Here is a 22,978-nt window from a genome sequence, read left to right as displayed (position 1 = left end):
TGTGTTTCCGTTGTGGTTTGAGTTAACTTTGGTATAATTTAGTATCAGAACTAGCTCAACTCTAGTCCCATCCATTCTCCCCCACACAATCAGCGGCACATTTTTTTTCTTTCGTTTGTTTTTCTCTTCTTTCTTTGTTCTTTCTTTTCTTCCACAGATCTCAAACCGTCAAACATGTCGCCAGGGGGAAATATGTCCGAGCCTACCCAGGAAGAGAGATACAGTGAGAAATCGGTCGCCTCCAACGAAGAATTGTAGAGATTCGAAGAGATGATACAGGAAGAAGTTACCTTCGACTGAGATCAGGAGAATTGAAGTTGAGAGAGAAGAGGATCTGAATCCCTTCCACAGGGATAATTTTCGCGATGAAGAAGATAGGCCACGATGTTTTAGAATTCAATATTAGAGGAGACCTAAAGAGGGATACCTTCGCCCCTCCAACAGGGAAACTTCCCGAGAAGAGATGTCCTTTGAAGGGCACCAAGACTACAAGATCGAGGTAGATTTACTCTAGTTTGAGTGGACCATGGATCCTGATGAATTTATCGAATGACTAAAGGCAGTTGAGCGGATGTTCGATTACAAAGAAGTGCTTGAAGAGAAGTGGGTCAAATTAGCTGCTATCAAATTGAAGAATAGTGCCTCTCTATGGTGGGAGTACGTAAAACAACAGAGGCGAGAAAGTAGCAAAAAGAATACCAAGTGGGAGAAGATGAAGAAAATCATGCAGGAGAAATATCTTCCCCCTTATATCAACAATATATGTTTGTGAAACTCCACAATCTGCAACAGAGAGACCTTTTTGTGGAAGAGTTCATAGCTCAATTCGACCATTTACGGCTGAATTGCGACCTGACAGAGCCAAAGGAGAATACAATAGCCAGATATTTTAGGGGCTTGAAGCCTAGTATTAGCAATGTGGTGCAACTACGACTATACTGGATGCTGGGGATGTTCAGACGCTAGCATTGAAAGTGGAAAGAACAAAAGTAGAGCGGACAATCACCAGGAGTCAGACAACCACCCACAGTTGGAGACACCAGCAGGAGCACGTCGTAGAAAGTTGAGAAAATTGGTTCAGATATGGCGAAAGCGACCCCATTGAGAAGAAGCTGACTACAGTGCCCACTAGAAAATGCTTAAATGCCACTGATTTGCGACGTAGTCTCAACTGTCAGATGAGCAGAATTCTATCTTCTACTGATCAGGGTGCCGTGGAAGAGGCTAGCGAGGAGCAGGATGCTGAAGAACATGGTGAAGAATATTAGCTTTTACCAGATAAGGGAGAAACACTAGTGATTCGATGGAGTCTGCAGGCAAGGACAGGAGGGATCGGCAGTAGCTTCGCCATAATATTTTCTAAACTCGTTGTACAATAAACGAAAATGTATGCAGTCTTATCATCGACATAGGTAGCAGTAAGATTGTGGCATTAACATGGCAAAGAAACCCAGACTCATGACTTAGAGACATTACCAATCATATTCCTTGACTTGGCTGAAGAAGAAAAATAGGGTCAACATCGACTAAAAATGTCTAGTAGAGTTTTCAATAGGGAGTTGGCTGCAAGACCAGGTATAGTGTGATGTGGTTCCCATGGATGCCTACCATCTTCTTCTAGGAAGACCATGCCAATTTGATCAGAAGACTCAACACGATAGATTCAGGAACACATATTCTTTCACCATGGACCAATTTTAGTGACAATTAATTCTCTACCACCATGCAAGAGATTTCAGTCATAGGAGATTGGACCGAGGGGGAGGTACAATTGCAAGTGCGTTGGGGGGCAGTACAGTCGACAGTGGGATCCAGGTGCTGCAATGATTAAAGATGAGGGACCATAAGCTTTGACAAGTGAGGTCAAAGCTCTCCCAACTCCAGGAGGCAGACACGGGGCTTGTGAGGACCAGCTGGTCCTCAAGGGAGTTAATTCCCCTCCTTCCTCTCTCTTCCTTCCTCTTCTCTCGTTTCTTTTTCCCTTCTTTTCTTTTTCTTTTTTTTTCCTTCTTTTCTTACTTTCCTTCTTAGGCCTTTTCCACTTTAAACTTTGTTGAAATTGAAATCTGATTTTTATAATCCTTCTTAATTTAAAACCTCTCTTAAAGCTGAAATTTGATTTTTATTCTCTTTCCCAATTTAAAACATTTCCTAAAAATTGAAATCTGATTTTATTTTCCAATCTAATTTAAATTTTTTCCTCAAATATTAAATCTAATTACTCCTTATTTTAAATGTTTCCTAAGATAGGTCGTGTCTCTTTATAAATAAGAGAGGTTGTGCTTTGAGTAAGAGCCTGTTTTATTAAATATGAATTTGGTTTTGTTTGAGTATTTTTCCTCTTGAGGGTTTATCTGACGTAAAGGTAGTGCTCCGACTATCTCTTGTCCGAGGTGGTGATTGTTATCCTACTGTCCAGCAACCCCAAACGACAACCGGTTGTTATTTTGACTGTTTCCCCAAGCTGTCTTGCTGTTCCAGTGGCTGCCCATCCCTCCTGCCACCTCCCTACAGTTGCAACCCTCTTTCCTCAACCACCAACCACCGTCTAGTAGCCTCCATCCTCGTCTTCCCTCACAAACGCTTTTTATTGTTTATGTTGTCATGTTTGTTTGTCTTCTATTTCCTGCTTTCCCATATCGTGTTTGTAATATGTTTGTAACTCATAAATAATATTTGTGTTTCCGTTGTGGTTTGAGTTAATTCTGACATAATCTAATCCAGGTCTGTTAGGTTATGATGGGAATATTTTGTGTGTGGGGAGGTTTTCTACCCTCTTCTGAAGGCTTTAAAGTAGTAGATATGGGGTAAATTTTATGAAGAGGTGTGGTTGACCTTTTCTCAGTTTGTTTAATATGGAATAGTTTTATGGTTTTGTCATTAAATTTGAGCACACTAGTATTCTCTCTTCCATAATGAATGATATTCAAATCATAGACTCATGACCGACATAATAACATATGCATGATTTCCATTGGGTGGACATCTCACCAAATCTGATCGATATGACTTCCTATCTTTGATAGGTATCAAACCTCTGGTCGTGACGGGTAGGGAAGGGTGATTTATCCAAATAATATGAAATGACTCTAGATGAAGCTCTGGTTTTAGGGCAGCTCTAGGAGTGGATATCACATTCATAGCACGGCCTCTATATATCACCATCTTATAATTCTTCTCCTTGCACATAACATACATGGAGAAAATATTTATCCTCCATCAGTCTTTTTCTTCCCTAGAAGCAGACAAGCATTGAGCACACTAAAGGGGTGTCAACTGGTTCAACCTCTTCATTGGAAAGTGGGGTGTCTTCATGGATTTCTTCTACTTCTTTATCTACTTTATCATTATCTAACCCTTTGGCAACCTCATCATGAAACATAATATTGGCCTTGCACTGTGGTTGCATATGACCTTTTTGTAAAATTGAAACAGATTATACCCTGGTTTTGGGCAAAGGCTCAGGTGTGATCCTATTGGTTTGACTACTGACCGGTGGTGGTGGAGGTCTAGCAGTAGACTTGTGGCTTACATAAGAAGAAGATGGTAATATAGAACCTGAACCTCTGGTTCAGAAGGTTGAAGCAGCCTTCATATGCTTTTTGAGAAGTAACGCATAGTGGGAACCATCCTCAAGTGTTTCTGGGTCATAAAATTCTACTTCATAGAGGATCTCCCTTGTAAGTCTAATGGTGAACTTATTGGTTTGTTGCCACTTAGGGTTAGTGCAATGTGTCCTGGCAACTATGTCTTCAAATTGGTTCATATACTCAACCACTTGCATACTACTTTGTCTTAAAGTCATCAATTATTTATAGAGTTTCTTCTCATGGCTTTGAGGGAAGTACTTAGCTCTAAGCATCTATTTCATATCTAGTCATGTAAGTTGTTCTCTTCCCAGCCTTTGTTCCTTGATCAAAAAATTGCAAAGATTTTAACATGATCGGTGAGTTTCATTTTTGCAAAGATGGTCATTCGGTAGTCATCCATCTGGTACCACTAAAAAATTTATCCTTTTGGGTGACCATTCAAGGAACTTATTTGGTGAACTTTGATTTTCTTAATTGGTTCTAATTGTGTTTCAAAGTTTCTGACATGCCCATTTTTAGGGTTGTTCTTAAGGCCATTTCTACTAGGTGGTATGGTGCCCCTAGGCTCTTCTTGAAATCTTCTTCCAACTGGGTTTTGTCATTGGGATTATTACCTAACGGAGGATTTGACAATTTAAGGTTAATGTTTTGGACTTGATTTGCTAATTTGGCAATTAGATCATTAAGTTGGAGAATTTGATCATTGGTTTGTATGTTAAGCTCATATATTATGCTAGTTGAATCTAATTGATCTTTACTTGTTGATTTAGTAGACATTGTTTTAAATTATAAAATGCAAAAATTTCTTTAAGCCTTCACAGTATGCTAAAGCAATAATAGAAACACAATTAACAAATTATGTAAGCTTAATCGCAAAAATTAAAAGTAGAGATTGTTCATATAGGTTTTTCCCATACCAATTAAGAATCAAGGGATAGGCTTACTTTCTAATGTAAAGCTCTTTCTTGTTGTTTAGGTGTCACTTAAGTCAATTATGGAGGAGTGGTTCAAGGTGATTGACTAGGCATGAACGTGGTACGAACTAGTTAGTGTTAACACAAATGGTGACATAACTTGCATCAAACATATATATTGGCAACCAATACTTGAAATAGAAGTAAAAACCAAATAAAGAAAATTAAACCAATGGAATGTCAAAGATTACCTCAAAGCATGTGTTCAAGATTAAGTGTTGCAAAAGCCTTGCTAAGTTTCTCACTCCACAAAGCTCCACAAGGCTAAGTGCTAGTCAACCAAATCATGCTTTGACACCAAGAATGATGTGGCCCGTGTGTGAGTTGATTGCTATTGTAGTGATAAAGATATCTAAGAAGTGATCAAGTGCACTTAATCTCCTTCAAGGGTCAGGAGATCAAATTTTGGTATTGGTGCTTGATTGGTAGTATGAGTGGGATAGCGTTTAATCCAAATTCTGTCCAAAATATGGAAGTATCACTTCAGACACTTCGAAATTTCTCTAACGAACTCGAAATCATACAAACAAGTACTTGATTTACAAGGCAGCGTGTTAATACTGGTTTGAAAAGCTTGGTTAGTTTGGGATTAATTTGATATGCAGAACACAGGTGTATCGGAGATATGCCAGTTCTGTCCAAAGATGACCAGGTTTGAGAAATGGGCTAGATCTTATTTTGGCGGTATGGGAATTTAGTAATTTAAATTGGAGGATACTAGAAACACTCTAGTATAGATCAAATGATTTTGGTTGGGTTTGAACCATTGGGGATGCGAATTTGGGGACATAAAATTTAGAAACGTGGAAACTGCAAACACAAGATAGAAAATTAGAGCTTTATTTTGGCAAATATTTCTCCAATATTTTTAACATAACATTACCAATATTTTTTCATGTTTTTAAAGTAGTGAAAGAGACAAAAAGAATAACACCAAATTTGTAATTTTTGGAGTTGATTTGATTGATTAATTATGACAAATGGTTGATGTGGGACAAATTTTTCAGTAAAACACAAATTTATTGATTCTCACTTAAAACAATAAAACAAAGGGATAGCACAAGATTTATCATTCTTCGAATATAAAAGTGAAAAACACCACAACACAAGTAATATAAAAATTGCATGAAAGAAGTGCAGTAAAACTAAAATTCCTACTCAGCAGAACGTTTCCAACGAGATCATCAAATCCCTTGGGTGGTTAGCTACCAAGCCTCAAACCATAGGAGAATTTTTCTTTCAAATGTTACACACAAGCAACATTAACTTCATTTCAGAGAGGAGAGTAGTTTAAATATACATATTAATCACCCTTCCACTACAAGCAACTAATCCAAGAGAAAGATGGAGGGAGTGGTCGGCTCCTACATATAAACTCCAAAATACCTTTAATGGCCGACCCTCTTTGCTTCCACTTCATGACACAGCGAAATTTGACTCTACATAAGCAAGTGGTGCCACAAAAGCAAAATGTTTGACTTCAACATAAATACGTATACACTTTACATAAACACAAATAATTAACACACATTTTAAAGGATCTCAATATTATAAACATGATGGAAATGTACATAATTGAAGCGATCAAAGTCCTCCAAATAAAGCTCTGAAGCTTTATTTGGACTTGGTTGCTGGTCCACCTCCATTGGCACATCATAGCCATTAAGTTAGTCAGCACCCATTCAACTTCACAATTGATATTTAACAATCTTCATTGCAAAAAATATTTCTTTAACTGTAATAGTGGTGACTGATAAAGTTAATGTCAATATAATAAGTTTTTAAACTAAGAGGAACACATTATCCTTCTTCTTAACTAGCTATTTTGTAACATTAGCATGACCTTTTAAATATCAGCAATTAATATTATTGCGCACATCAATAATATAAATGAATAGTTCACGCTCAAGAGCCGCAAGCTTAATAATAGAAGAATTACTGGGATAAAACTCTGCATAATGAATAAATTTTCTCTTTTAAAAAACAGAGAATAAATCACTAGAGTTTTGTCAATATTTAAAATTTTGCAATTGGGTATTGAGATGTTTTATGCTCGAGGCGAGACATAAGTCTTGAGGCAATAGTCTGAGAGATAGGCCTTGCAATTTACATAAGTCTTGAGGCAATAGTCTGAGAGATAGGCCTCGCAATTTAAAAATTGTGTAATCAAAATAAATGAGTATATATATATATATACATATATATATATATATATATATATATATGTATATGTATATACATATATATATATGTATATGTATATATATATATATATATATATAGGCATTATAACTTAAGAAGACATTTGCATTATAACATAATAACAAGTGACAAATTGCACAAAACATTAAAGTATGACATAAAATAAGTCCTTAAAAGATTTTTTACTTCTATTTTCCAAATAATATATTCATAGATCTAAATAAAAAAATAAAAATAAGTAAAAACCCACAATACTCTCATCACTTAAGCGGTTTTCATTGGAATTATCATCATAATATATAGTTTACATCCTATCTCTTCTTCAGTTGAGTCTAAATTCTCACTTCATTTTTTCTCAACCTTAGTCATCTTTCTTCTCTTTACTAAATAATAAAGGATAATCAATATAAAAATTAACAATCAAGATAATGTCAAGTACTTAAATTTTAAAAAATATATATTTTTATCTTTTGTTAACTAGTGGTGGAAAAAATTAACATTTTGATCTTGCTGCAACTCAGATGGTGTGACCACGTTATCCTTATATACAAAATCACCCATCATTTGAAAATATATTTTCACATAGTAGAGGATCTTCATCATCCTTCATACTTCTTTTCCTTAAACTTCTATCATTCAATGTCATGTTGTACATGATATACACAAAATATTTCATCTTATAGTCGTTACACGGTTTCTCTTTTTTGTGTGAACTAATTATATGTGCTCCAGTTGTGTTCACATCTAAATGACGAATATGTAAATTCTAGTAATACAAAATATTATAGCTTTGGAATTCCATCACCAAACCAGATCAATCATTCAACTATATTTGTAAAAAAATTGTGCAATTAAAAATTAAAAACTTAGTGTTTAGATACTCCATTCTTATTTCTTAAACATAGTAAATATTTAAAATTTTACTTGGAGAATGTACGGCAACAAATATTTTGCTTTAGTCCAAAGAAACCTTTTTTATTGCTAAATGGAACATGCTACATATTAGTGGTTACTCTCTCATTTTGGTCAACAATCAATCAATCTATTTAATGATATAGTCTCACTTTGATCTCAAGATTGGTAGATTTATTCTTAATATATTGAAATTAAGGGATAGGACAATATTCAGTTGCATGCAAATGATGGTGGAGTTGAAGATCTCAATTTTTTGTCAGTGATATTTTAAATCTTTCAATAAGCGACCTCTTCCCCTACTAGGCTATGAGCTATTAATCTTTAACCACATTAATTGCATTATAAATACAATTAATAACTATTTTTCCTCTGCATCTTTCATCCTGAAATTTTGAACTAATGACTCAGTAGTTGCTATTCAAAATATTTCATTGAAAAAGTTTTTTCTGATTTCTTTTCTCTCAATTTTCTTTGCCTATGTACAAGTAAGCTATTTACTGAGAACATTGCCTCTAATGATTGCCTAGCTTTTTACAACAAACATATTTTGCTTTAGTCCAAAGAAACCTTTCTTATTGCTAAATGGAACATGCTACATATTAGTGGTTACTCTCTCATTTTGGTCAACAATCAATCAATCTATTTAATGATATAGTCTCACTTTGATCTCAAGATTGGTAGATTTATTCTTAATATATTGAAATTAAGGGATAGGACAATATTCAGTTGCATGCAAATGATGGTGGAGTTGAAGATCTCAATTTTTTGTCAGTGATATTTTAAATCTTTCAATAAGCGACCTCTTCCCCTACTAGGCTATGAGCTATTAATCTTTAACCACATTAATTGCATTATAAATACAATTAATAACTATTTTTCCTCTGCATCTTTCATCCTGAAATTTTGAACTAATGACTCAGTAGTTGCTATTCAAAATATTTCATTGAAAAAGTTTTTTCTGATTTCTTTTCTCTCAATTTTCTTTGCCTATGTACAAGTAAGCTATTTACTGAGAACATTGCCTCTAATGATTGCCTAGCTTTTTACATGAAAAGGAAATGATTCGGTACATCTTATTGTAGTAGGGCGTAAGTGTTCTTTATTAAAAAACTTCATCATCAAAGATAATTTTCAAGAATGATTGTAAATGAATTTACTAATCTTGGCTTCAATCTGGACATTTTTATGCTAGGGCAATTCACTTATCTTCTGTAATACACGTCTATGTAGTATGTATCAAGGTGTTCATTATACCTTCATTATGTATCAACACGTCTATGCTAGGGCAATTCATCATCAAAGGTGTTCATTATAGCTGCTTTCTCTTCTCCATTAATTTATTTCCAACTACCCTATAAGCACTCGCATTATGTGTCATAGTCTGGCCTATTAAATGATCTTCAATCTCTTCTATTACTCCATTAAACAATCCAAAAATGGAATCTGGATTCTTCGCATGATCAGATATTTTTATAGATTTCAATAAAACAGTGTCATATAAATTTTTGATTAGAATATTAATCATTCTTTTATATTATTATTACTATAACTGACTTAAAATTCTCATAGTTTCTTCTATGATTTTTTTTTTGTATTACTCAGCTCTTTTAATATTTATGTCCTCAAGTCATACATGATGGGTGTTTCAAGCCTTGATTATAAGCTTCAATAAAATTGACCTTATTAAAGTAAGAATGGGAGGTTGTCACGTTAAATGAAATAATCTTCTCATAAAGAAAATATTCATGAAGACACGTTTATGTTCCCCTCTAACATGCTCTGGAGGCATCTTCTAAGCTGTAACTACCCCCTCATTATGACCAATATCAATTGTCACTTTTTTCATATGCTAGACACTGGTTATAGAGATGGTGAAGAATCATTGGAGCTGAACTCACTCTTGTAATAAGAGTTGACATCAACTCTATCAATAGACTGTTGCTTTGCAAGATGCTTTGACATTGTTGGCTTATTTATGCAGGAGTAGATCTCTTTTTTTATTGTTTCCGACACTTTAGCACACTGTGCAATATTTTGATGTGAGGAGAAGAGATGTACTTTCATCCTTGTAACACGTTTTGTCACAATAATTATATTTCAATGAAATATGTCTTATCATTACTTCCATTATCAGCTTGTATAATTTGCCTCTACGCCGAATTATTTTTCAATGGCCCAATGTGGATTTCTCCTTGCCTCTTAACCATTTCTCACAAGCTTGAAAATCCTTCAATAAATTTTTGTTTCAAAATTCAAACAAATTGGAAGTTTGAAACACATACATTTTTTCTTAAGGAAAATATAATGTTGGGAGTTATGGATGAGGACCTTTGAACCTTATGAGACTTAAAGAATACTACATGAGGAGGGGGTGGAATGACGACGACGATTGTGACAATATCAAGTGACAACGATAGTGGGTAGTTGTGATAATGCTAGGGGCACCAGAAAGTACAGACAATGGCAATTGCAGGTGCAGGCTTAGAGGGCATCAACTCTAGGGGTAGCTGGGAGTGTAGGTGGCAATAGTAGAGGATGCAATAAGTACTGATGCTGAGCGTAGCAAGAGGAGGCATGGGAGGTGCTGGTGTGGTGGTAGTAGGTGCAACAACAAGCTATAGCCATAACAACATGTGGCTACAACGGTATTGGTGGCGTTGACATTGATAGTTTCGATCATTGCAACAGGATGCAAATGGAAGTTATCTGAGCGCGAGAGGGAGACAGAAGACGGGAGGGTTATAAGCGATATCAGGTATGTGCTCAAACCAAACAGAGAGGAGACGACATAGAATAACTAATTTAAAGTTTATATGGGAAAATGAGGCGCACACCTCAACTTCGTCGAGGCAAAGCGCTCCTGAGGCGTACGCAACACGTAGATCACGTGAGGCCTATGCCTCAACTTAGAATTTTTTGCTATTGCACACAGAGGCTTATGTTTAATTGTGCAATTTTAATCACTAGGTTTAGACATTTCACTAAAAAAAAGCTCAATACTTGCTTTCGAGAGATGAATATTCAGCTCTTGAAATTTCATGTCAGTAAAATAACTCAACATGCTAATGATAAAAATTTGTTATTTACCTCTTATTGACTGACGACGACCCTTGTAGGTGCAATTCATATCCGTAATAAAATTTTAAAAATCTTACAAAAATGACTCTTCATCTAATAAAGAAACTCATTCATTCTCCATCATCATCTATAAATGTTCTTTGGGTTCTTACACTAGTTTTATTGTATTCTTAATTTCGTGATATTTTTAATGTATAGATTGTCACAATTTATTTGTAATTTTCAAAATATTAAACATTAAATGTAATGTGAAGATTAAAGCTTTGTTGTTGTTGTTGTTGTTGTGGGATTAAGGTTTTGTTGTAGTTGTTGTTGTTGTAAATGTATTGTGAAGACAGAGTTAATAGATTCAATTGCAACTTTTATAACACCAACTTCAATTGACTATTGAATATGTAGCCATCATTTTTTTACTATCTCGAATGCTTCAAGTATATATTCATATATTTTAATAATACTAATTAAAATATGAATACTTGAGTTGTAATATATGTCATGAGCTCGTTGCAAATTAATTTTTAATTTAAATCACAACAATTAATTAAATCTTTGAATTTTTAATGCAAAAAATATTATCATGTTGAATAATCTTAAGGGTATCACTTCTCTTACAAAGTGCTATTAAAAATTAATTTTTTTTGTGATATTTTTTTTGTATAGATTGTCGCAATTTATTTGTAATCTTCAAAATATTAAAGCATTAAATGTATTGTGAAGACAAAGTTAACGGATTCAATTGTAACTTTTATAACACCAACTTCAATTGACTATTGAATATGTACTCATCCTTTTTTTACTATCTCGAATTTTTCAAGTATATATTCATATATTTAAATAATACTAATTAAAATATGAATACTTGAGTTGTAATTTATGTCATGAGCTCGTTGCAAATTAATTTTTAATTTAAATCACAACAATTAATTAAATCTTTGAATTTTTAATGCAAAAAATATTATCATGTTGAATAATCTTAAGGGTATCGCTTCTCTTACAAAGTGCTCTTACCGTATTCGGAATTTTTGAAACGTACTAAAAAAGATATTTTACTTGCCAAATCGAAAGATGTTTTACTTGCAATGATTTTTTGCTAAGAAACATAATTGAAGTTAATCAACAAAACAATGAACATAATATGCTTAAGGATTATCATTAAAAATAAGTGCTTTCAAACCATTAAATTTGTCTTGCATATTTAAGCCCCATCATAGCCTTGATATCGTATCCTATATAAATTTAATGAATATTTTGTTAGTACAAATTTAACGGTTGCCTTGTGTGCAACTGTTCTTGCTGAAGAAATATATTTAATTCCAATAAATTATTCAATAATTTCTTCTTTTTTATCAGCATATTTCACTGCAATAGTTTTGTGCATTTTGCATTAATGTATCCAAAAGTACAAGATAGAGTTATAAAAGTTACACAAAAGGTGCAGTGTGGTTAGCTTTGACCACCGCCACCCTCAAACAAATGGTGTCACAAGTGTGAACGTCCCAAATAAAAGACTTATCCAAAGCTAGCTGAGCAAAAAAATAGGCCGTTTTGTTTCATTCTCTATTAGCAAAAAAGAAAATAACTTGTCTAAAATCAAAAAGAAAATTAATGTCCGATTCTTTACCGAACTGTTGTTGCCAAATCTTATCCTCCATGCTTTCCAAAAATGTTTGATAAAGCTTCGTTGTCGCCTTCAATTATGACCCCTTAGTTACAAACATCCATGGCTCCAAAATAGTGCTGAGGAGGAGGATCACCTTTCATTCTAACTCTGACCTATCCCAATGTCAATGCCCAAATTAGGAGAGGTTTTCATTAAAGGACTATTCTGCACACCTTCCCCCCCACGAATCTGCACCCCTTCCCCCCCCCCCCCCCCCCCAAAAAAAAAAGGAAACATAAGTGATATTGATATGAAATAGTTGTTAACATAGCAAGAAATGAAAGTGATTTTATTTTCTTATTAATATACACTAAATATATCTTTTTAAAAATATAAGGCGCACCATTGGCCATTTAAAAATAAAAAAATCACACTATCAATAACATAATATTTATCATTATATCTTAACTAATGTCCTCCGAAATTATATCAATTCCCAAATTACAGAAGGTGTTTCTGATGAAGAGCAGCTATGCAAAAAAAGAAATCATGTATACGCACTAAAATAATAGGAAATCTATTACTGTTTAACAAATCAGTAATGGTGAATTAAATATGATGGAGTATTAAAGCTTAATTTATTGTTTAACATCTTCAATTTAAAAGAAAAAAAAAATAGAGAAACAAATCATGTTTTGACTTCAAGAACTCTATATCTAACAAATTATTCTTCCACACTATAACGAAAATGTTTAAAATTTGTATAACAGTAAGCACAACACAAAATTGAAGAAATTAGAACTATGAAAAAACACACTAAATAGGACTAAATCATATTTTGGTGAACTAAATATGATGTTGGCATCTTATACAGGGGAGAAATTTGTAGTGTAAAAGTATAAGAAGATTTAAATGTTGCCTATATTTCTTGCATTTATGAGGGGCTGATTTATCGATTAGGTGTTGGGCATGTATTGTTCCTTAGCCACAGTAGCTATGCTTTTGAAATGTGGAATAGCTCAAATATGATATTAAATAAAGGTTACGCTGGTGATGTCATTCACGTTATCCTCACAGGCTTGCTTAGTGCTTCGTAAGTTCTCTTGTTTTTTTTCTTCGTTTTAGATGGATTAATTTTACTGATAATAGATGTGCAAAAGATTGGAAACATTTGAAATTTGTTCTCTTTTTGAATAAAGATGGCTTAATTGAACAACTACCTATAAGGAAAAAGTATCTTGCAATTAAGGAACATATGCAGCCAAAATCAACTTTGTAAACTCTATAATTGATGTTCTCACATCCTCTATTTTAAAAGCCGTTATTGGGGCACGCCCCAACCCAATGAGGGGTGCATAATCGTCATGGGGCATATGCCCCCGCATGCCTTTTAAGCCCATAAATGTATTTTACGCCCTATGGGGAGCATAAGCCCCACTTGCGGCTAATTAGAAAATAAAAACTTAATCGCGATGTTTCTTAGGCCTGCACGAATTGTCTCAGCTTCATCTCTCCCACACTTTTTTGCAAGCTCAGAAAGTGCAGAAAGCGCAGAAAGCGCATAAAGCACCGTGCAATCCCACCACCTGTTCTTCCGTTCATCTTTCCAGTTGCACACAGAGACCGACATTTAGCCTGCAGTTCCTCACCTGCAGTATTGCACCCGTCGTGCATTCACCATCATGTGATTCAATTCCAGACATTTTTCCTGTAGCCGCAGTTCCGCAATGAGAAAAAAAGGGAGGATTACAACAGTTAAAACATCCCCTTAGCCCCAATTTTTTTTATTTAATCATTTTTGTTTCTACAAAGATCCTATGATTAGGATTTGCCAAGATATCTTATACTCATTTATTGGCATGATCTTAGCAAGTTTGTCTTTAATAAATTTGTGACAGTATACCTTCTAGGTTGCCAATCAGCTAAAAATAATGAAGAATAGATTGAAAAGTATGCAGTAATGACGGAGCTAAAAATATGAAATTCATCATTAATAATAAATCAACAAAACACATTGATTACATATAATCCCTGGAGGAGGGATTCAGCTTTGCTTGAAAAGAAAACAAAATAAATGATTATAAGCAAACAATCAAAAATAAGATTGGAGTCAGGGTTTCATGCTCTCGCTCTGCTCCATCTCTGCTATCATCCTCGCTTTTTTTCCCTAGTCGCCTCCATGCTCTGCTACATGTGCCTCCGAAGAAGTCCTTAGAAGATCGCAAAAAGCAAATGCTTGTTTCTTTTATAGTCTTATTCAATTCCGTAAATAGCTTGCTCAAAATTGGCATTATGCCGCTCAATATTTGACCAGCCTTTCATCAGTTTTCAAAATTGGGATGGAATCTGTGTAAAAACCTATTAGGTGTCTAGATCTTGAGCTCTCTATTTCCAACCTATGAAAATTCAGGTGTGCTGTCTCTGGCACCTGGGCACCATGTCTAGGCACCCAGGAACTTGAACCATCTATTTGGGCCCTATTAAGTCAGATGTTATTTGGGTGACTCCTATTTTTCTTTCTTGCATGTTGCTCGTGAAATCCTCTGAATGTTTGGACTGCTGACATATATGAAATTAAATGAATTAGTGTATTGGATTTTCAAGAATAGAGCAAGTATAAATGAAGATCTAACTGCTGAAAATCATACCAGCATAATATCTATCATTCACTTGTATTGTTTCTGTCAGCCCTCACTACCCACGTTACCTCGGACGCTCACCACTACCCTGCAAGCAACTATAATAATCACATACATATACATCTTTAGTAATAGTAAAAGTAGATTAGAATATATATAAGTTATCAAACCTATTTTATTTCATGTCACATTACAAACAAAATAAAATTAAAAACTTTAAAATAAAAATAAAGACAAAAGTAAAAATATAAAGTAGCCCATCCTTGACATGATCACATTATTGCCCGGTCAAACCATGAGTCTGAACCAAATCTGCCAAATGATTTCTGTAGCTGAATGCATCAGCAGAACTTTTTTTTGACATGATTTCATTTGTCTTCCATTGTTTTAAGTGCTTGTTCACCTTTCTTAAACTACATTATTTCTCATTTATTGCTTAGCAAGCTTGTGTCTACCTTATTCTTATTTGCTTTTTATGGCTTGACCAGGTAATCACAAAGTTTTGCTCAGAGCGCATTGCAAAGTATGCTTTTGAGTATGCCTACCTCAACAACAGAAAGAAAGTTACAGCGGTACATAAAGCTAACATCATGAAGCTTGCCGATGGTCTTTTTCTAGAATCCTGCCGTGAGGTTGCTACAAAATATCCCTGGGATAAAATATAATGAGGATTATTGTTGACAATTGCTGCATGCAACTTGTTTCAAAGCCTGAGCAGTTTGATGTAATGGTAAGCCACTTTATACAACCTCAACTCCAATTTATTACGACCAATAGAGACGTTTGTTTCTTCTATGGTGCATCCCTTACTTTAGTAGCTGCTTATTTCACAGTTTTGTGATGCATTAATGCACCTGGAAGAGTAGTGCAAGTTTGTGCCGATTATTTTCTGCAGCAAGTGTTGGTGCCCTTGTTGTAAATTGTATCCAACTCATTAGGGCTTTATTGGACTCTATCAAATGGGTTTTACTTAATAGCCCGTTGATTTAAATTCGCTTAACAATTAGCCTAGTAAAATTCTATTGGAGTCCTGTTTAAAATCCCATTTCAAAGTAAACATTTTTTAACGCTATATTTTTATCAAATAATTATACAACTGCTTGAAAATCAAAGATAAATGCCATCCATATTCCCTGGGCCAAGCTATCAATTTATCTAAGCTGTTTGAGGATAAATTTAACAGTGGTTGCCTAATTTTGTCTTCTTGCTGCTGCCTAACCAACCTTATGTCTACCCCTTTTTTCCAATCCTCATAGAACCTTATCACCCATTAGAAAACGTACAATCGTTGAAAATATCTAGAAAAGATTTATTCTACAATTGCAATCAAAGATTAAAATATACTCATCTTTGAAAGAATTATTGATTTAATCCTCATAACATTTAGTGGTGAGTAGTAATTTAACCTTTGTTTGCAACCTCATAAACATAATTAAATCTTAATAAATCAATCCCACTAACAATAGAACAATTTGTTATGTTGGTTACCCAATCAATCTAGGCGGGACCGGCCGAGAACCAACCGATCAGTCTGCCTTAGTTGCCTAGGAGCCGAGCGGCTCAGGAGGGAGGGGAGGCATGATGGGAGCACCGATCGCGGTATCAAACGAACGGAAGGGGCCCAAAAGGGCTGTAATCACCTATTCAAGGAGGAGAAATTGAAGGGAGTTTTGGGGGGAAGTTTTAACAGTTTTGGGAGGGTTAAATTAGGGCTAATAACCTATGGTTTGTTTTGGTTGCAGTTTTTATTCTCTTCTGGTGGTATTCCTAGCGACGTCTAAGGTTTGTGGAGAGACGATCTACCTCTCGAATAGTAGATCATCATTGTTTCTTGCTTGTTTTCTTCAATTCTTATAATAGCAACTCCCATTTTAGTTTTTCTACATTTATATTGCAATTCTGTCGTGCTTGTTCGTTGTTTTTGGCTCTGAATCGTATCAAATTGGTATCACAACAAGATCTTGGACGTGTAACAAAGAAAGTGGATCTGCTAAAGGAAAAAGTTAGACAAATCAGATTGGGAATAAAAGAATGGTTGGCCACCATTGAGGACAGATTTTCTTCCATAGAGAGCCGAATGGAGGACGGATTTTAGAGCATAGGAGAAATGCGAGAGATGATAAAGAATCTCATTGAGATGCAATCTAAGGTCATGCCAACATCTCAAGTTATAAATTTTAATCAAGGGTTGATTAGGGAATCCTTGGCTAGATCAAAAGGGAAGAAGATTGAACAAGAAGACAATGAAGAGGATAACATCTACCACTAATATCGTTCTCCTAGGACTCCGCGAGGAGGGGGAGTGGAGACTCCTGATGGAGGAGGCTGGGCCAAAAATGAGAGGGGGGGTGGTGCAAGGGGCGCAGAAGAGCACAAAGGAGGAAGATGAGAATCAGGTGTGGGCCATGGTTATGATTGTAGGAGGGAGTTTCACTCTAGACACATCAGGGGAAACATTGGAGGAAGATGAAGTTGGGGTGGAGATGCCAAGGTCAGAAAACTGAAGATGCCGATCTTTGATGGGGAAGATACACATGGGTGGGTGTATTGGGTGGAGCGATACTTTGCAGTCAAGTTGGTTAATTGAGGAAAAGAAGCTCATGGAGGCGGGATTATGTTTGGAGGGAAATATCCTAGTTTGGTTTTAGTGAATGGAGGCAATGTATTTAGTGCATTTGTGGAAGGAGTTTAAGGGTGCGTTTGTGGGAGCTTATTCACAGCGGTGGCGTTTTGAAAACGCCACTCACTGTTTAAAAAAGACGTTTATGGGGCATTTTTAAATAAGCCGTTTGCAATTTTACATTAAACGCGGATCGCGGTAAGACCCCACAATCCACATTTCATTCAAGCGAAAGACAACTCTCGCTTTCATCTCCTTTCGCACGGATCTCTTGACCCTCTCGCCTTCTCCTCTGCCTCCTCTCGCATGGATCTCTTGCGTGGATCTCTCGCGATCCCTTCTCTCCCACGACGAAAACCGCGATGGCAACAAAGGGATCGCTCGTTACAAAGACCACCGAAACTCCCATCTTTCTCATCCTTTTGCACCACTCCGACCAAGGTAAGTATCGCGCTATACCTCCTCTTCGTTCCACTTCGTTCCTCATTCCTCTTCGTTCGTCTCGAAATATCCTAATCAGGTCCTCAGAGTGCCTCTGCAATCTCTAGGGCAAAGTGAAACATTCTGCTCTATCCCATCGAGCGGGAGCAACGCTCACAGCCTGTAATGCTCGAAAGGATTCATGTCTGCAGCTAGGTAAACTTTTAACCCTGTCCCGACCTCCAATGTTTCTAGGGCATAGATTAGGAAATACCGCAATAGGTTTTTGTTCTTTGTTTCTGGTTCAATGCTTTCCATCCAATAATTTGAAACATTGAAATAAATTTTGCAATGCCGCAATAGTTGTAGGTGCCTTGTTACAGTTCAAAGCTTTCCATCCAATGTTTTTGAGGCATTGAAATAGATTTTTAAATGTCGTAAGATTCGTTGGTGCCTTGTTTCCTATTCAACGCTTTCTATGCAAATTTTATTTATCTAGAACAGGGGCGGAATTGTCATTTATCCAGAATCAACTGTTTTTCAAATGCAAAAATCAAACAACCTGTCAGCTTATCGGATAAGTTGCCGATCAACAGATTATCAGGATGATTATCAGGATAAGCTGCTAAGCTGCTTATCTGGATAAGTTGCAGCTACCCCAAACAGACCCTAAGTATTGTTTGTTGGAGTGTTTTCGAGCTTTTTGGGAAGGAGACCTATACGAACAATTTATGCTTTGACTCAAGAGGGAACGGTCTTGGAATGGAGGGAGAAATTTGAGCTTTTTTCCGAGCATTTGAGGGATATTTTTGCAGCAAAACTGGAGGGGAACTTCCTGAAAGGTCTGAAGCTCGACATCAGAGCGGCCATTTGACTATTGAGGCTACGTCGATTGAGGGAAATGATGGAAGGCAAAAAACCAAGTGAAGAAAACTAAGCAAAAACGATAACATAAGAGCATTCTACAAGAGTGCCTTAACATCCACGACAACAAGGACTTGGGCGGTGTCATTTCAGAAAGAGATGCCAAAGGAGAAGAATACGAGCACTTGTTCTGGGGGCAATTTCAAACGCCCCATCGATGCGGAAGTGCAGGATAAAACAACAAAATTATTATGTTACCGCTATCATGAGAAGTATGCCCCAGACTACCGTTACAAGGAGCACACCCTTCAGATCTTTTTAATTCAGGAGGAGGAGACAGAGGTTGAGGAATCAGAGCAGGACGCAGCTAAAAGAAGCATCTACACTTGACTATAGTGGAGGTGTCCCTCAATTCAGTTGTGGGATTTACTCTGAATCGTACCATGAAAGTGAGGGGACGGATTAAAGAACAACCAATTGTGGTGTTGGTGGATAGTGAGGCCGCACATAAATTTTTCTCAAATCAGGTCATGGATCAGTTAAGGTTAGAGTTGGTGACTACAGGGAGCTTCAACGTCATGATGGGCACAGGAAAGATAGAAAGTCGTGGAATTTACAAGTGGTTGGTTCTGACACTACACGATCTAGAGGTGGTGGACTTCCACCCCTTGGACTTGGGCTGCACATATGTGATTCTAGGAATAAAGTTGTTATAGAAGCTTGGGGAGATGGTGGACTAGAACTGGAAATCGCTGATGATGGAGTTTCAGGTGGAGGGTAGGAAGGTGGTGCTGAGAGGACATGCTAAACTCATGCAAAACTATGGTCTTGCTAAAAATCATGGTTAAGTCGATACCGGAAACAGGGATGGGCTACTTGGTAGAGTTGCAGAGCATTGAGTAGGTTTGAGATCCCGAGTTGGTAGAGTTTCCTGAATGGGTTAGCAACTCCTACAACAATTTACGGACATCTGAGGGAGCACGAGCACACCATTAAATTAAAGGAGGGTGTCCCCCTTCTTAGTGTCAAACCATGCCGATTTACTTAGATTCAGATTTAGATAGGGGCAGAGTTGTTATAGGATGTAATCAATCATTGAGGGGACAATAACTACTCTCCCAAGTTTTGTTTGTGTTAACAAGGGCATCATAGTACATCCCTAGACTTTTGCAGGAGTTTCACGACAGTGCAATCAGGGGGCATTTTGTGGTGCAGAAGATATACAACTATATGTTGACAGAGCTTTACTGGATTGAGATGCATAAAGACGTAGAAGACTTGATTGCACGGTGCAATGTGTGCCAGCGAAAAAAAGGCTTGACCATGGCGCCAAACGAGCTGTTAAAATCCTTAGCATTACTAGAGAAGGTTTGGGAAGAAGTGACAATGGGTTTCATAGAAGGGTTGTCATGATCAAAGGGGTTTATGGTGATCTTGGTGGTAGTGGATTGCCTAAGCAAGTATGCACATTTCATTCCATTACGACACCTCTGCATTGCGGTTTTAGTCGCTATGGTGGTCATACGAGAGATGGTTCATTTTCACAGAGTGCTAGAATCGATTGTATTAGACAGAGACAAGACGTTCCTCAACCAATTTTGGAAGGAGTTATTTAAGTTACAAGGACCAGATTTCAAGAGAAGCTCAACATATCATCCTTAGTTTGGTGGCTAGACAGAGGTTGTCAACTGGAGTGTGGGAGACATATATGCGTTGCTTTGTATCGGATAGGCCAAAGCTGTGGGCAAAGTTGATTGCGTAGGTCGAATATAGGTATAATACTTCATATCATACTGCAACACAACTACAACATTCAAGATTTTTGTATGAGTGGGATCTTTGTATGAGCGGGATCCACCCCAACTGATACATTATGAGCATAATACTATGTTGTCGGTGTCTTTTGTTGAGCGGTACTTGGAGATGGATAGAATATTGGCGGAGCTTGAGGGGCATCTACTAAGAGCTCAATAAATCATGAAGAGGATCATATATGGGCATAGGCGAGGGTTATAGTTCGAACCGAGGGATATTGTTTACTTAAGCTGAGGGCCCTACAGGCAGAAGACATTGGCTAAGCAGAGGAGCGAGAAACAATCACCACTATATTTTGGACCCTATGAGGTGACGTAAAGCATCGGAGCCCTACATCCAATCTTCAAAGTTTCATAGCTGAGATGTGCGATCGGGGATTGTACACCCTTGTCGTCACTACCCTCGATGATGACAGAGGACCTGGAGGTGACGCTAGAACACTTAGAGGTTGAAGGGGTGCGCCGAGAAGCGGTGGGGATCAAAGGAGGTACTTATTAAGTGGAAGGGTCTGCCAAAGTATGAAACAATGTGAGCTTCTTATGAGGTGATCCATAGGAAGCTTCCATTTTTGTACCTTGAGGACAATGTTCTTCATTGAGAGGGGACCTAATCGGTCTAGGCAAGACCGGTCGAGAACCAACCGACCGACCAGCCTCAGTTGCTCAGAAACTGAGCGGCTCAGCATGGAGGGGAGACTCGGCGAGGAGTATCGATCGCTGCATCCAGTGAACGGGATGAGCCCATGAGGGCTGTAATCACTTATTCAATGGGAGAAATTGAAGGGGTTTTGGGGGGAATGTTTGAAGGTTTGGTAGGGTTTTATTATGGCTAATAACTAGGGTTTATTTATGTTTTATTTTTGCTGCAATTTTCCTTCTCTTCTGGTGGTTTTCATAGCGACATTTAGGGTTTGTTGAGAGACGATCTACATCTCGAATAGTAGATCATCAGTGTATCTTGCTTGTTTCTTTAGTTTTTTGTAAGAGCAGCCGCCGTTCTACCTTTTTATTGCAGTCCCGTCGCTGTTTGAATTTGACTCTGGATCATATCACAATTAAAAGTCAATCAAACAAAATTAGCTTGTCTTTCATCATTGGAAGTTTTGATATTTGAAGTAATTTACACTCAAATATTTAAGGTACATTACAAATATTGGTTTTGATAGTGCAAAGATTATTTTTGTATAGCAAAATAATTAATGACACATTTTGGTATTTGAGTCACTCAATTGCATCTTTGGAAATAAAATTTTCGTACATATTTAGGTTTTTGAAGCCTGTTAATATACGTTACCTGGCTAAAGGAACTGATGATCAGCCCACCACACAGGTTTTTGCATTTTGCAATTATTGATTCGGAAAATAAAAAAAAATCAAAAAATTGTAAAGCTCATCCACTATCACCTAGATGTATTTCAAAAGCAGTCTCCTATGCAACACTATGGATCCGATTTAGGCTCACTCACAAAAGAGTCTCAAATCTAAGGAAACAATCTAGCCTTTGAAGCGTGTTGGTATAGGGTTTCTTTGACACCATGAACAGATCCTAAAATTTGAGGAATATATTTTTATTTTGGGAGTAAGTTGCGGAGAAATGCGGTTTGACTGGAACAAGTTCAAGAAATTGGACGGGACAAAAATTCAAGAGTTCTTGACATCGATTAAACCAGACGGGATGGAAGAAATGGAGTAGAAAAATAAAAAACTTGGATTTCCCCAAGTGTGAACAACAATGGAAGAAATTTGGGATTTTTGCGACTGCTCTACTGCATAAGAGATTGGCACAAGCTTAAACTTTTTATAGCCCGAGTAATCCCTAATAACTATTGATAAATTTTATATTTAGTTATACCTAAGTTAGGTCGGGCAAGCCCAACTCTTTAGTTTGGGCTCAATCTTATTATGACTGGGCTAGCGCAGTTGATAGGTCTGCTGTCTAGTCGCTGGAAGGAAAAGAAAAATTTTTAAAATGCATTTCAGTAGTAATATTAGTTATTGAATATATACTTAATGGATTATAAATGTTCCATGTTTTAGAAATGACAAATGCTTTGATTTTTTGAATGTACAAATCATCATAGCAGTAAATTTTCAAAAGTGCATACTACACTACTAGCTTGATCAAGATGCCTGTCAAAATGTGACTGATTTGAAATGGGAATCTTTGTATATTTGTCACCAAATGCATTTTGATGCAATACTAGGATGCTGTAACTGCGCAGATGCATGAGGTACAAATAGGATAAATTGGGGCACTTGTTA

The 22,978-nt window shown here is 36.5% G+C and overlaps 1 protein-coding gene across 1 annotated transcript in view; it reads left to right on the top strand.

Annotated features, from left to right (window-relative positions):
- The window catches only part of LOC110032943 (isocitrate dehydrogenase [NAD] regulatory subunit 1, mitochondrial-like), a 33,742-nt gene that overhangs the window by 7,066 nt on the left and 3,698 nt on the right, over nucleotides 1-22,978 (top strand). Inside the window, 2 exon segments of the mRNA XM_020736736.1 lie at nucleotides 15,487-15,648; nucleotides 15,651-15,728. Of these exon segments, the coding sequence (XP_020592395.1) occupies nucleotides 15,487-15,648; nucleotides 15,651-15,728 (240 nt within the window).

Source organism: Phalaenopsis equestris, unplaced genomic scaffold (assembly GCF_001263595.1).
Source record: "Phalaenopsis equestris unplaced genomic scaffold, ASM126359v1 Scaffold001064, whole genome shotgun sequence".
NCBI classification, from domain to species: domain Eukaryota; kingdom Viridiplantae; phylum Streptophyta; class Magnoliopsida; order Asparagales; family Orchidaceae; genus Phalaenopsis; species Phalaenopsis equestris.
The sequence above is the reverse complement of the archived record's forward strand: the minus strand, read 5'-3'. Positions and strand labels throughout refer to the sequence as shown.